This window comes from Pyrus communis, chromosome 3 (genome assembly GCF_963583255.1).
Source record: "Pyrus communis chromosome 3, drPyrComm1.1, whole genome shotgun sequence".
Taxonomy (NCBI): domain Eukaryota; kingdom Viridiplantae; phylum Streptophyta; class Magnoliopsida; order Rosales; family Rosaceae; genus Pyrus; species Pyrus communis.
The window spans coordinates 8,003,198-8,018,536 of NC_084805.1; the positions used below are offsets into that span (position 1 = coordinate 8,003,198).

The following is a 15,339-nucleotide window of genomic DNA, read 5'->3' on the forward strand; positions in this document are numbered from 1 at the left end:
TCACGACACTTTCATATCTCATCTTTTAATAACAATGTCATATCTCATCTTTAGAATTTGGTCCAATGTTATACCTATTTACTTTTCAGTTAAATGCTGACATGGTTTGATTCGGGGCCCACTTTCTATTAAACAATTAATAAAATATTATTAAAAACTAAAAAAGAAAAATTAAATATTTTTTAAAATAATAAAGAAAAGTAAAGTAATAATATAAAAAATCCCTCTGTTCGTCCCTTCCCCCCCCCCCCTCTCTCTCCCCATCTTCATCTTCTTCCCTGCTTAATCTTCAACAAAAAAATAAAAAAAAAAATATTGAAAACCCATAAACCCCCCTCCCCCGGCAGGCGGGAAGAAGAAGAAGGTGAAGGAGAAGGAGGAAGAAGAAGAGGAAAAAAAAAGGAGGAGGAGGAAATAGAAGTGGAAAAAAAAAATTCCAACCCAACCCAGTTCCCCCCCTCCCGGGGGAAGAAGAAGAAGGAGAAGGAGAAGGAGGAAGAAGAAGAAGAGGAAAAAAAAAAAATTCCAACCAACCCAGTTCCCCCCCCCCCCCAACCCCAAATCCACCACTCTCATCCATCCCCCACCTTCTCCGCGCACCCATCTTCCCGCTGATGGGATCTGGGTTTTTTTTTTTTTTTTTTGGGTTGTAGGAGGGAGAAGAGGGGGCAGAGAGGGGGGAAGACAAACTAAGGGTGGGTGCAAGGGGGAAGACAAACTACTGGTGGGTGTGTAGGGAAGACAAATTGGATTTTTTTTTTTTTTTTTTTTTTATGGGGGTTGCAGGTTGGGGGAAGAAGATGAAGATGGGGAGAAGAGAGAGGAGGCGGGGAGGGGGAGGGACGAACTGAGGGTTGTTTTCATTTTTTTTTTCTTTTTTTTTTTTTTTTACTTTTTTTATTATTTTAATATTTAAAAATATTTTTAAAAAAAATTAGTTTTTAATAATATTTTAACGATTTTTTAATAGAAAATGGGTCCCGAATCAAGATACTTCAGCATTTAATTGAAAATTAAACGGCCAAGTAACAAAAGGTATAACATTGGACCAAATTCTAAAGATAAGGTATGACATTGTCAATTTTAAAATATGAGATATGAAAATGTCGTGACACTAACAGTTGAGGTAGTTTTTTGTACTTTACCCAATTATTTAATAATTCATGTGAAGAACGACCTTGCAAGATCCGTTTATACTATAGTAACCTTGTCATTTTTGTAAGTATTATAGGAGTTTTTAGCCCGTTTGCATGTATAGTAAAATCTCTATCCCACTTGCCGACCAATTCCTCTCTTTGGATATATGATATTTGCTTCTCTGATTTTCTTCTGGAGGTTTTCTTTTCTCTTTTTCCTCCTCATCGTATACATATAATAATATAAAAATCTTCATCTCCACGTTTCCAACGTTCGTCTATGCTTTAATATCATTGCATATATACAATGATAGCGCGTTTACTAATCCGTAATCCGAATGAGAATAAGGAATCCGATTCCGATTACGGATTATACTTGTGTTTACTAAAATTAGGAGGAATCAAAAGTGTGTGGGGCCCACACAAAAAATGGAATCCAATTCCTGAAATTGGAGGATTGGATTTCCAACATATACAAGGTATTTGGATTCCGGATTGCCCAAGCAATCGGAATAATAATTTTTTTCCCTTTATGCCCTCACTTACTTTCATTATTTTCAAGATTATCCTTTTAACCCTAGACTTATTTTTCTGAAAATGCTCCTAACAATTTCTTTCCATATCCTAGCTCATTAAGCATAATGAGATTATACGAACAATTTTAGTAAACAACTTCAACAGAAATCTGATTCTGATTCCACCTCATTTCAATTCCTCCTCAATCCAATTCCTCCTCAATTTGATTACGGATTAGTAATCGCGTATGAGATTATACGGTTAGAAGTTCTCAAATTGTCAAGCATCACATCAATTTTTTGTTCAGTATGAACTTAAAATCTATTAGCCTATTAAATCAATTTATACCCCAAGTTATCAATAAAGGACGTGGATAATTCATCAATAAGGACGAATTGTAACAAATTTATCACGAGTAAAAGTTTACCGTTTTGCTCTCTCTCCCTTCCGACGAAAGTCTCTCTCTCAGACTAAGAGTGTTTCTCATCCTTGTGTGAGTGATCGGAACTTTCTTTTTTCTTTTTTTTTTCTCTTCTTTTTCTTCTTTTCCTTGCTGCTGCATGTTTCCGGCCTTTCCTTCTTCCTTTTCTTGCCTCGGATCTAGCGGAACTTTGGCCTTCGTCGAAAATTCCTTCCGACCATCCTCTTTCTCTTCTCCTGCAGCTATCTAACATCCATGTCACCTTTCAACCGTTTCTCTACCTACCCCCAATGGTTTTGGCCCGCGACTTTCGGCGGTCCCTCGGTCTATGATCTTCTTTTTTCATTCTTTCTTATGAGGTCGTGTACAAAAACCTTAACCGCACAAGCCTGGGGCTGGGCCTACCTCTCAATCCTACTACTTCTCAGATTGCAACCATTTTCTCTAACCGCGTTTCACGGCTATCTTGGAAGGTGTGTAGAGCTCTTACTCGGGTGGTCACACCACCACCTTCCATCTGTGTGCCTTCCTTGGCACGATTACTTGTGGGAGGTTTTTCCTGCAAGTTTCACTCTTTGGATGGATGCGGATTTGAGTGTTATGGCATGATGGAGGCAGGTGGAACCTTCTTGATTTTTGATTTGGAGGCTTCTTTTGGGTGGATTCCGGTGCCTGCAAGAGGCGGTGGTTCATGGTCAACGGTGTTGATGGCGGTTGTGTACTTAGGGTTTTCGGCTTTTGTTTTGTTTTGCTCTGGATCATCCGTTTGGTTGGGCCTGTTGTGGGATTCAAATGTTAGTATTGGGTTTTATTTGTAATTGGATCCCAGTTTGTAAATGTTTTTTTGTTGTGGTAATGAAATGTTAACTTCGAACTTAAAAAAATAAATAAATAAATAAAAATCATGAGTTTGAAGATCATTCTTGCGATTAATTGGTGCAATGCTTGACAGTTTGAAGATAATTCCATTATACGCCAACCCATGTTCGGTTTTAGGTATAGTCAGTGCACATAGATCTGTGTTCAATTTCAAAAATAGTATTAAGTTTCAGAAACAATGTAGTGTTGTTCAACTTCAAAAATAGTGTAGTACCATTCAGTTTCAGAAATAGTGTGTGGTGTGACTAACACGCGGGTCCTGCACGTTGGCTTTTTATTTTTTATTTTTTTCTATTTTATTTTTTATTATATTAAACTTTCGTAATTTTCATTAAAAATTAAGTCTTTTTTTATTAAAATTTAAGTCTTTTTCTTTAAATAAAGTTATATAATGGTTTGTGGTTAAAAAAAACTTATCTCAAACCATTTTCATTAAAGTTTTTTTGGTTGGATATAAGCTTTATACTATTAAAAAGATTTGTATTACACTACCTGTATCAAGCACGATCAGCTCGATTTTAATTTAAATAAAGAAAATTTGACCATATTGATACATTATTGCGGCAAACGAGCCAATTCCTAAGAAATTAAGCCTAATTAAAAAAAGGTGGATGTTAATCGTGATTTGACAATCAAGCGAATTCCTAGTAGTCGAGTTGTCAAGTATAATTTTAGAAGGTTCATGTGATGTGAATAAAGATTAACAAAAACTTAATGGACGTATATAATGCCAAATTGCCAATTGAAAATCGGTGCTCCCACCTATGCGAATGGAACTATGTGATATATTATGTATGGTTGCGATAGCTGCACCATACATCATTCCATTTGACTCGTTCTGATTGTGTATCCAACTAAGATAAGGATCGAACTATGTGATACATTATACGTACATGTATTTAATACTGCTGAGAATAATAGTACTTTTAAAGGTTTGAATCCTTCAGCTAAGATAAGAATCGAAGCTTTTTTTTTTTTTTTTTTTTTTTAATTTCAATTAATTTATGAACCCAAGGCAAAAATCCAGTCGATGCCTAAGAAGCCTACTCCAGTCAATATCCCATTGTTGAGTGTTAAAAGTGTTTTCGTTAGGAATTTGGCTTAAGAATCATGCTATTAAAAATTGATTTGCAATTTTATGTGCACTTAAAGAAGTTTAACATCGTAAGAAATTTATCTTCTATCCGCACTTGAAGTTTTAACTTATACATGCAAAATAAGAATATCAAACTTATAAATCATTTCAGATAAGAATTACAGACTGAAAAAATAGTTCGAGGGGTAATTGACAATGAAGTGATAATTCAGGGGGAAATGGCAGCTTACCCATATCCTTTTCTTTACCAACAAAACTTTTAAAAGAGCCTCAGAAAAAGGGAGCCGAAACAAGGCGGTACCCCATCGTTGCAGTGTTGTAGATGCCCAGGTCAGAGGAAACTACCTAAAACAGGGACATATCGGCCGGTGGTCCATACAGAGTCTTCCAAGAACATGGAATAACCCATTTATCATTATTGCCTGCGCAATCATCAATAAAGATGAGTATACCTCTAACATGAATGCATTAACCAAATCAGGTTTAAGGGAGAAAAAGAGATACAATGGAAAAAATAATCATAATTATAAGGGATCGACACATAGCAAATCAGGATCATGCATTTCGCTTCCCAGCCCTATTGGGAATATGGTTATCCCATCCTCGCCCCATCCACCCGATCCATTTTCCTCTACATTTCCCTGTCCTATATCTGATGTGGGATAGAGTATATTACCCAATTGCAGGGGAACTGGGACTGAAATCATGCGCTAACCGTTCTTCAACAACAAGATAACCCATAACCTAATCTAACCATCGGAAGAAACAACAAGATAAGACGTTAAGGAAAACAAATCATGATTGGCTTCCTGGACGTCGACGTGCACATACTACGAATATCTATGCCTAAGGTATTCTCGACCACACAATTTGTGCAAAGGGCATAGAAAAACAGACTAAAAAACATTGCTATATTTCCTTTGAAGAATGATGAGAACGTATCAGGACTTAAGACACAATGTTCTTACATTTGACTTTAAAGAGTACCAAGCAAAACAAACAATAGGGCTTTAGAAAATGAAAGAATATGGACATGACAAAACTTCATCTCAAACAAAAGCCTTTAATCAGCGAAATAATATAGCTATTCAAAGAAAAGAAACTAACCATGGAAATTACTGGGATTTAATTGCAGAAGTTTGCATGCTGCCTCGGCCAAATGGAAAGCATCAGGTATGTTGTCTCCTTCTGAGCAGTAGCATAATAAGCAGGTAACCTTCAATCCTTTGGCCTGATTCAGAAAAAGTAAAAATAAAACAAGGAGTCTTACGATTAAAGATTCCCACGTGTGGGTGAGCAATTCAACAAGAATTGATGGCAATCAGTAGGCATGGACACAATTATTCCATAACATAGGGGATTCCCTGTGTTTGGAAACAATTGGCCACTTTCACATTTTGCTATTAGGTATGCTTCCCAGAGAATACCTTGAGACAAGAAAAAAGTGCCGCGAATGGCAAGCTCGGGTAGTAATATTCTTCTTCTTCTAGTTCGCCTTCAAAGGGCAAGATGTCCTCCGGCACAGCATTGCCCTCAGCTAATGTATTGAGATACTTCCAGGCCTTCTGAGTGGGGTTATATTCCTGCAGACTTTTCCACCCAAGCTGTTCACAATAATCATCTGTTCCATCTGAATTGGTGCTAGACAGGTAATGCATCGGCAAACCACTGGTATGTCATGAAAAGATAAATCGTCATTTCAAAGAAGCACATAACAGAAACTACAGGCCACCAAGCTTCCTGATCCCAAGTTCCCAACCGAATCATTATCCAAACGACAGAGTTCAAAAACAAGTTATTATCTTTTAAGACTATATATGCATGTTTAAAGGTGGAAATGTTTTGTTTCCAGATCAGTTCCAAGTTCTTGGTACAACTCTTAAAAGTAACATTATCTAGGAATTTTATTTTGAAATAAACTTTAACTGAAGAATAATTTCTCCAGTATCATTAATCAAACCCTATTTAGTAAACATTACATAACATGAAAACGGGAGTGGGTGAGAAAGTGAGAGAAAGAACAAAGTAGTTTTAGTTCAAAACGAGCTCAAAAATGTTTGTAACTAAATAGTCTTAATAATATATCAGTATTTATCATTCTCTTCCTTTGGAACATCAAATATGTAACTACCACCTAAATCAACTCCCGAGCTTATTGGGTTGAGAATTGAAATATATCCGCGTAATAACTAACAACTCATCTAATCAGTTACATTTCTATATATTCTCTTCCCTAGTTGATGCATTACAAATATTAAGGAATTTATTAAACCAAGCACGTTAAATGCTTAGTTGTCTGGGCTGTGAGCTGACTTAACAACTATCTCATGCCCATTAAAAAGAACTTCAAAATTTCAAAACAGCCAACATAAACAAGAACCATCCTCTTTATACCTTGACATATCAACTCTCTGCCACCTCCCAAAATCCAAGCTCGAGAGCACAACAACATTCTTCTTTCCACTAGCAGCAACATAATCAGCCACACATTTAGCAAATTCAATCATCCTTCCCTGTTTAGAATTTACCAATTTAAAACCTTCAATTCCACAGTAGAGCACTACAACAAAAAAATTGAAACGACAGAAACAACTCAAAGTAGGGGCATCTCACATGCAATTCCTTGATAAGATTACACTGCGAGAAAACCCCTTCAAACTCAAAACTTTATAGTGACACCAAAGGAATTTCACAACGAAAATGACACCCACACAACTACAAGTTTAATCCTGTATGTTGTTTGGTGTGTGGTTATCATTTCCCTCTTCATAACTAGAAATATATTAGATGATGACAAGTGGATACATGACGATTTTATCTCCAATTGATCTCTTGAAGTATTTTTCTATGAAACTTATTGTTTTCGGGGTCTTTTTTCCAATTTACTATCAAATGGGAATCCCAAATGTGCAGCTTACCTTTACAACAGGGGACCTTTGTTGGATTAGAGACATTGCATTGGAAGATGAATCATAAGCTGCGTACCCAATTGAAAATTCAATAAAAAAAATTGAACTAACAAGCTAAACAAGCTAAAAGAGAAGCAAGGGAGTTAGAACCTTCGAAAGGGAGAGCAAGCTCCCCATTAGGAACAGGCCCATAGGCATCATTGCCGACACAAGGAAGCACAAATGGAGTGTCCAAATACCCAACTCTCTCTGCTTTCATTGATGCAACTAGAAGGTCCACCGCAAGCTGCCCCACATTTCCAATTGACAAAGCTGGCTGTAAACCCAGGATTTAGTTAAATTAATGAGCTGAAATTTTCTCAGCAACCAAATAGGCAAAAGAAATGAGTAACCAATGACCTAGAAAATTGAACTGACCAGGATCAGAGTGGAAGAGCCACCGTGGGCGTGTTTGCCATGTTCAGCAACGAATTCCATTGTCGTGAAAAAGAAGGCAACGGCTGAGCTGAAATTTATGATTGGTGAGTCAATCACTGTGAATGTGAAGTTGTTCAAACAAGGATAGTGGGCCTCAATCAAAGGCGCATTCAAGAAACTTGCATCCACTCCGTTGCATACGGGATGATTTTCTGACAGACCTGATCGGATTCAGATTTCACCTGGAAAATGAGAACCCCCTCAAAATGAATTTTAAATATTTTTAAATATTTGGAACAAAGTCAAATAGTTAGAGATCATATATTACACTTTCTTCGTAACGAACAATATATCAAAAAGTTACACAATCTTCTTAGCAAAAAAAACAATCACATAATTGTTGCTTACCTCAATACAATTCACACGTTTCACATAACTATTGCTTACCTCCATAAAATTCACATGTCTCAGTTCTCAGACTCATAATGTTATAGCATACATACTATTCTTCTTCTTCTTCTTTGTCATAAAATGCCAAAAGCACTTGCATTTACCAAATCAACACATACATGAACAACAACATGCCAACAAAAATTGACTTGGAAAAACCCCACTGTCATATGTTTTATTTTTTTGCTGATGTGATGTGCTCAAAATAAATGGTTAGATTGGCCCCAGTGTAATGTTCGTGGCAGTGTCATCATCTCTTCTTGCATATAAAAGATAGCAAACAAATCAACAAAAACCCAGAAAAGCAGCCCACAAATGTAATTATATGAATGCAAGAAGACTCGGCATCTTACTTGATAATATCAAACTCGTGTCTATGACCATGATGTACTCTTTAGGACACAAAAAATCACTCTTTTTTCGTTATATACAACTCAGGCCAGGAAACACTAAAACACCACCCCTAAATCCAACTGAATCAGATGTAAAACAAATTTGAATGACAATAATTTTCTAAATTCAGATTATAAAGAATCTATTTGTTAAATTGGATAAGACAAAATCATGAAATCTAAAGGCCAGTTATATTAAATCACAAATTTAAAGCAGATTTTGAGATGCAATAGGTCAATAAGGTAGGAATCGTATTAGACTAACTTGATGGTGGGCATTGGAGGAATCGTCCAATTACCATCGGAAAGTTTGAATCAAAACCAAGCTCCTAGGTTAGGCTGGTTATAGGGAGATGCTGTTGATGTGAAATTCTTAGACAAAGAAGAAGAAAAGAATAGTATGTATGCTATAACATTATGAGTCTAAGAACTAAGAACTGAGAACTGAGACATGTGAAATGTATGCCAACCCAATTTTTCAAACTCTTTTCTTCTGATTTGCGTTTATTTTATTTTCTTCCTTATATTATTTTTGTAAAAGATTAAAAAAAAATTCAGAAAATTGAAAAACACAAAAACAGAATTTTTTTTAGTTAATAAGTATTTTATTTGGAATTTATTCTAGTGCAATTTTAATTTTGTGATTTTATGCAGGTTGAATTTGAATCAAATACGGGAATCGGCTGAATCATGCATTCTGCAGCATTCATCCACTCACCTCAGAACGCATTCAACTATCCATTCATCACAGCTTTGCATTCAAGATGAACATTAAAGTGCAGAAATTTAAAAGGAATGCGAACTGGAGTCTGAATTCTGACCTCTATACCGCTGGACCCTCTTTCACTCATTCTCTCTCACATTTTAATAAAATAATTGTTTTACATACAAGTTTGGGGGTTGTCGGCTATTTACCTTCCTTTTGGATCTGAAAATCGTGGAGATCAGAACCTCAAATCGATGCTTCAGTTCTCTGTCACTCGAGTTTTCCTGCGCACAGATGAGTTATTTGTCTCTCCAACTGAGCGGTGCAGATCAACATCAAAGAAATGCGGATGAGGGTTTACCTTTTGGACTCCCAAATTTTCAGTATGCCAGCAACTCCGTTTGCAAGGGCGTTTAGGGGGTGCTTCTGGGTTTCGGCTGAGAAACCACCGCGAGGAGTAGAAATGACGAGGGCTGGGTGTTTCGGTTTTGATTTTAGGTTTGAGAGAAAAGGTGAGAGCCTTCTTGCTGTTGGGCTCGAGCGTGCTCGCACGTGAGTGGGCAGAGGCCTTCTGCATTCCTATTCCTGCCCCCACGTCACGACTTCGATCCCAGCGCCCGGCAGATTTCTGCCTTATTTTTCTGTTTTGTTTAGAGCCTTTCCCCAGCTCCAGGTCCTGTCGTCCAACCCAGTGTGTCCATTCCCACCTTTTTCTTTTTTTTTTTTTTTGTATTATGTTTGTTTCATTTTCCCACCATGATGACAATGTGTGATTTAAGTTTGGTGGTGGAAAATAAGAAGTTTTAGCTTTTTAATTTTTGAGTCAATTAAAAAAAAATTCATTCTTTATAAGTTAATATTTATAGCTTATTTTAAACATTTGAACAAATTGACGACATAGTGAAGGTTAATCCTATAGTGGAGTCTTTTCTATTTATCGTTGCTTAGACACTAATTCATGAGTTACACTTTGAAAATTTGCACATTCACACCAACATGATTTGTGGGGAGTGAGATTGGAAAACTTACTTTTCGTCTAAGTAATTTTTAAAAATTTTTGTTCTAAGTAAAGTTAATTGTTGTTATCAATAAAGTAATAATTGTTACCAAACGATTTTACCGTGGCAATGAAAAGAAGGTCCAGCGCGCAGCTTTCCCAAATTGACCTTTCTGGACGATTTAGGTATTTTGAAAGTCAAGATGGCATATTTTGGGGAAGATTCCTGCTGAGGATTTGTTAGGGACATCTCAAGCTTTAAAAAGAGACATTTTGAGACCAAATCGGAGTTGATTTGGTCAGTCAAAAGTCTGATTTTCTGAGAAGTCCGAATTTCAGTTCAAATAGGAAACCTTTTATTTCCTAGTTATCTTATTCTCTTATTCTATTATGTTTCCTAGTTTTTAGAAGACCTTTTCTATGTAAGATTTTATCTTGTAGTAGTATAAATAAGGCTTTTTAGCCATTAGGCACGCACGAACTACTTTGGAGAATCCGGCTTAGAGAGCCTTTGATGATTCAAGTTTATTTACAAGATGTTTTTTATCCATGTTCTTAATAATATTTTGTTTTATGGTTGGTCGTAACAAATTTCCATTTGCTAGGGCGATGTCTTGAGTCTTAACTTGAATATGTAGTCTTTATTTAATTGCTTATGATGTTATGTATGCATATTTTGAATTATTAATCACTGTATTTAAACTGTCTTTATATCTTAACGCTTAGCTACCACTAAGATGTTTAGATAAGTAATCGGATACAATTCGGTCGGAATGTCACTGGAGGATTGTGTATTACTTCTTGTGATTGATAGTTGTAAGTTCACCTAGGACGAATGCCACGTCTTAGGGGTTGCATGATTTTTTAAAGGGTTTTCACAAAACGTAATGAGTCATGCATGTTTATATTTGATATGAATGTTATAGATGGATTGCATGTTTAATATACGTTATAACTTGAATGCCACAAGTAGAATTTGCATAAGGAAAACCTAGCTTTCAAAGTTGCATGTGTAATTCATAAGTAATTGGTAAAACTACATAAGATTGTTAAGGTGATGGCGGAACCCTAGTGTCCTTTTATCATTATTTTCTTAGATTGTTCCCTTTCAAATTGGTTTCTTTAATTGTTTTAATTTAAAATTCGTTTTAATATTCTAGGTCATAAAATCAACATTTTTGAAACTTTGTTTTAAATAGTTAATTAAGAATTAGTTTAAATAGAAATTATTCAATCAATTCATGTGGAAACGACCTTACTTGAGTTGTTATACTACAATTACCTTGTACTCTTGCAAGTATTTTTTAAGTGTTTTTATTCCTACTTTTGCAGGTGGTAAAAATCCTATCAGAGAGGAATTTCAATTTGAAAGATTTGGAGCAAAGAGGCTGCTTGGTGAGGCGGAGACGCACAAGATTTTTAATTGGAAAAGAAGACGATGACCAGGCAGGAAGAAATCAGGAGGAAAGAGATGAGTGTAGGGCATTTTTGTTTGTGTCAACAATGTAATAATGCAAACTTAGTAAGGGTAAAACAGGAAGCACATTGTGCTTATGAACAGTATTTCATAGTGTTTTGAGTTTTAGTATAGATTAAACTAGTAAATTGGGCGTGCGATGCTGTGGGACTTGAATGTATCAGCCTTAACTACCTGAATAAGACACATTTAACTTGAAAAAAATTCAACATAATCATGAATGAACAAAGGGATAGATGAGTGAATGGTGTTGGTAAGAAAACTAGCTTGACTTTTATATACATTCAATCGAGTTGATTACAAAAGATGTGGTTGCAAAAAAATGCTCTGTTTCCGTGAGGAACACAATCAACATGCATTTTACACATATATTGTCCTTGAAGTTAAGATGGCAAAATATATGTCTTGCAGGCCAGCCACATGTTTTAACAATTAAACCAAAAAAACATAATAAGTGTTTTGATCTTGTTTCAACAGCTAAGCTTTTAAGCACTAATGTTCAAAGCAAAAAATATGCAGGACGCCTATTTCCATAAGAAACAAAAGAAACAAAAGTAAGATGCAGTCCACACATATTTTTCCCCTACACTTAAGGTGTCAAAATATATGTCCTGTAGGCCAAGCACTAGTTTTAGCAGATAACAAAAAACATAAAAATTGTTGTGTTGTCATTTCACCAAGTAAGTTTTCAAGCACATATGTTCAAAGCCAAAAACATGAAGAACGCCTTTGTAGCAGTTGATCACGGAGACTGTGGTCATTCATTTTTTCTATGAGCGAACATCTTCCGTACTATAGCGAAAAACATAAATCATAGTTTAACAAACACCGATACGACATATATTATGTAGGTGTGCGTGCGAAAATCAAATTGTAATTTACCTATCTTTGGTTTTTTTGGCTTGAGACTTTGTTATGAGTGCGGTTATCGACTCTTTGTTGGCGGGCTTAATCTTAGGGACAACCAAATTGTGGAATTCTCTAGCAATTCTAGCAAAATTGGTTGTCTCTATTTGCTCGTTGCGAGGTTTTTTGTTGTGAATGAAGGTACAATATATAAGGTCATAGAGAAACGTGATAGCCATGGAAAAGAGTGTGAAAGAGTGGTGCAAAAAGATTGGCCAACAGTTTTTCTTAAGCAGCAAAACATATATGTATACCCAAGATAAGCAAGCACATTTATTAAGATTTACACATGAGAACATTAATCGAGAGGAAAACTTTACTTGTCAGATTTGTCGGCTTGATAAAGAACAACGTTCTCTTCGAAGTCTTGGCAGGTGCAACTGAATGGGGTTGTTGATCTAGTCACCGAGAAGGCATCAATGGGGCGGGGGTCGCTTCATTCATAATTTGTTTTCCTACGGTTGATGTGATAAATAATAGCACTCAAATTAAACCCTCTTTTTGACAATTGTAGTATAGATATAAGTAGGTATCGTTCTAGGCCGAGGATACAAAAATATGCTTAAAAACACTTAAACAAACTTAAAGACTCTTAACTAAACTTATATGACTTAAAACAAACTTAAAAGACTCAAAACAATAAAAAAGACTCAATTTGAACTCTAGGACTTAATTTGGACGAAAATAGAATTGGTTTTTACTCAAAAGACTCAAAAACACACTTTAGGACAGATTTGAAATAAGTAAGTAAAGGGGATTTGGTTTTGGACGAATTTAAGAGAAAAACAAGTAATTAAAAGACTTAAAAGAGATTTGGACGAATTTGGGAAAACCAATGGATGATTAGATAGCCAGGGAATACTTTTCCACACATGACATATTCAAACACAAATTGATTTCCAGTTGCTTTTTCGATAAACCATGAACTTCAACACCCCAAATTAACTGTGACATCACTAATTAACCCTCAGATTTTCCTTAAGTTATTGGATTGGATGACATCATACGACAACCCAAAGCATTCTTCAAAAGTTCCCTACATGACATCATAATAGAGATACAATCAAAGATCATTACGTTCAATGAAAATCATAAGTATTGACAAAGCACTCGTAACTATGACATCATGATACTCATGCTAGGAATTTACTTAACATGATTGTGAAAACAACCTTAACTACTTGTGAATATAAGTTTGTGACGATTATGTGAAACTCCCTTATATTCTAGCACCAAATTCAAGCATGCAAATTAAGTAGGCCTCCCTAATCAACATACAAGAATAAGTTATCCATCAAACGGTTAAGTAAATTGCATTCACAATTTATGAAATCACAACTGGACTTAATCAATTCATATCATAAATATAATCATGGTTTCAAAGCCTCCCCTAGCTAAAATGAGTTTAGCCTCATGTTCACAACAAAACAAAGGAAAATTGAATTAAACATTGAAAACAAAAGATAGATTACACCTAAAAACGTTCCAACACTCCAACTTGAATGCACAAATGTCCAAGGCTTCTTCTTCTTCTCTTCTTCCTTGCAAAGTTGCTGCACAAGAGGTCTAGGGTGATTTAGGATGAATTTATGGGTTGTGAATGAATTTAGGTTGGTAGGGGGTGCGGCAAAGGTTAGGGATGGTGTATGGATGTTTGGGTGAAGGTATGGAAGTAGGAGAATGGTGGAAAGATGGTTTGAAGGTTGCGGCAAAAGGGTTTATTTCTGTGAATGATGGCAGATTGTGTGTGAGGGGTGCGGCTTTGGTATTTATTTGAGAGAAAGAATCCTTAAGTTTATTACATAGTTTAGGAAAGGATTTAACCCCAAATCCATAAGAAAAAAGAGATATGAAATCAGAAATCAAAAGGGAAAAGGGAAGTAACTTGCGGCAGAAATTATATGAAAAAGAATGTGATTTAACGGAATGGATTTAGGCAAAGATTTGGGATAGAAAAGGTATGTGAGGTGTGGGTGAGATTGGGGTGAAAAGGAATGTGGTTTTATGACATAGAATAGGAAACAAGGACCTCCCTTGCACAGCAAGGAAGGGAAAGTCAATGGGTTGCACGGTAAGGAATGTTAAGTTGTAAGGAATGCTTGGTTTGTGTCCTAGAATGCATAGAAATCTTCAATGTTGCTGAAACATGAGGTCTTTAAGGATTAGGAAAGGTTAAACCAAAATAGGAAACCTTGGCTTAACTTTCCTACTTCAAGTAGGAAACCTTATTTGACTAGGATTCCTCTTTTGATTAGGAATCCTCTTGTGATTAGGAATCCTAACACCTAGGTCTTCAATTTCGTCCATTCTTTTTGCTCCAAGCATATGCTATCCATTCCAATTCCAATTTTGCTCCAAAATGCACATTTTTGCTTCCTTAGCCATGTGAACCTAAAAACACACGAAAATAGCTTAAACTACTAAAATAACTATGAACTAACAACATAAATGTATGAAAACAAGCTAACTAAGTCGCCTAAATATACTCCTATGCAACAAGCGTTTATGGTTTGACTGAGGCAATTGGTTCGAGGGCAACTGTTCTTTAAGTAGTCCATGAATGATGAAGTCTGTCTTCCCAAAGTCACTATTTTGATTCCCAAAAGACAGCTTAAATCTTTTCGTCTCGCCGACCAAATTTTTCAAAGTTGGCGATACCAATGAAAAGATCCTCATATCCATCCTCTATCACCAAAGTGTGGCAAGAAATACAAAGTATATTTTCAGCGTGCCTTCCTATCATGAGGAAGTTGTGCTAATTTGTGCTATCTTCCATAATAAGATCGATTTTGAACCTATGCAAGGGTTGGATATGTTTATGTTAGGCAACCATTACTACTAATACCAATTTTGTGAGCAATCCAGAAAATGCAGTAAAACCAATGTAATGCAGGTCATGCGTGAATAATATTGATAGAAAGACACACAGATTAATTAGATTACCAAACTCTAACAACCAATATGAGGCTCCAAAGGTGTGCACCGCAAGTTTAATCCCAAACTAATAAACATGTGTAAATACTTGAATAAGGAATCC

General features: G+C 35.8%; 1 protein-coding gene across 2 annotated transcripts; it reads right to left on the reverse strand.

Annotated features, from left to right (window-relative positions):
* Positions 1-4,162: 4,162 nt before the first annotated feature.
* On the reverse strand, positions 4,163-9,438 carry LOC137728912 (uncharacterized). Of its 2 annotated transcripts, none has more exons than XM_068467713.1 (9): positions 9,284-9,438; positions 9,132-9,206; positions 7,375-7,595; positions 7,108-7,273; positions 6,967-7,025; positions 6,443-6,561; positions 5,476-5,716; positions 5,156-5,279; positions 4,163-4,470 (listed from the first exon to the last, which is right to left on the reverse strand). In XM_068467713.1, the coding sequence occupies exons 3-9, from the start codon at positions 7,432-7,434 to the stop codon at positions 4,394-4,396; spliced, it is 846 nt and encodes a 281-aa protein (XP_068323814.1). In that variant the 5' UTR covers positions 7,435-7,595; positions 9,132-9,206; positions 9,284-9,438; the 3' UTR covers positions 4,163-4,393. The 2 variants fall into 2 exon arrangements, with proteins under 2 accessions (XP_068323814.1, XP_068323813.1); XM_068467712.1 differs by having other exon boundaries at positions 7,375-7,616.
* Between the last annotated feature and the right edge of the window lie 5,901 nt (positions 9,439-15,339).

Coding starts and splice junctions, on each gene's coding strand:
- LOC137728912 (XM_068467713.1), bottom strand. CDS start 7,434: ATGGAATTCGTTGCTGAACATGGCAAACACGCCCACGGTGGCTCTTCC. Junction 7,026..7,107: donor GCTTGCTCTCCCTTTCGAAG/GTTCTAACTCCC, acceptor TTGGGTACGCAG/CTTATGATTCATCTTCCAAT. Junction 6,562..6,966: donor AAAGGTCCCCTGTTGTAAAG/GTAAGCTGCACA, acceptor AATTCTAAACAG/GGAAGGATGATTGAATTTGC.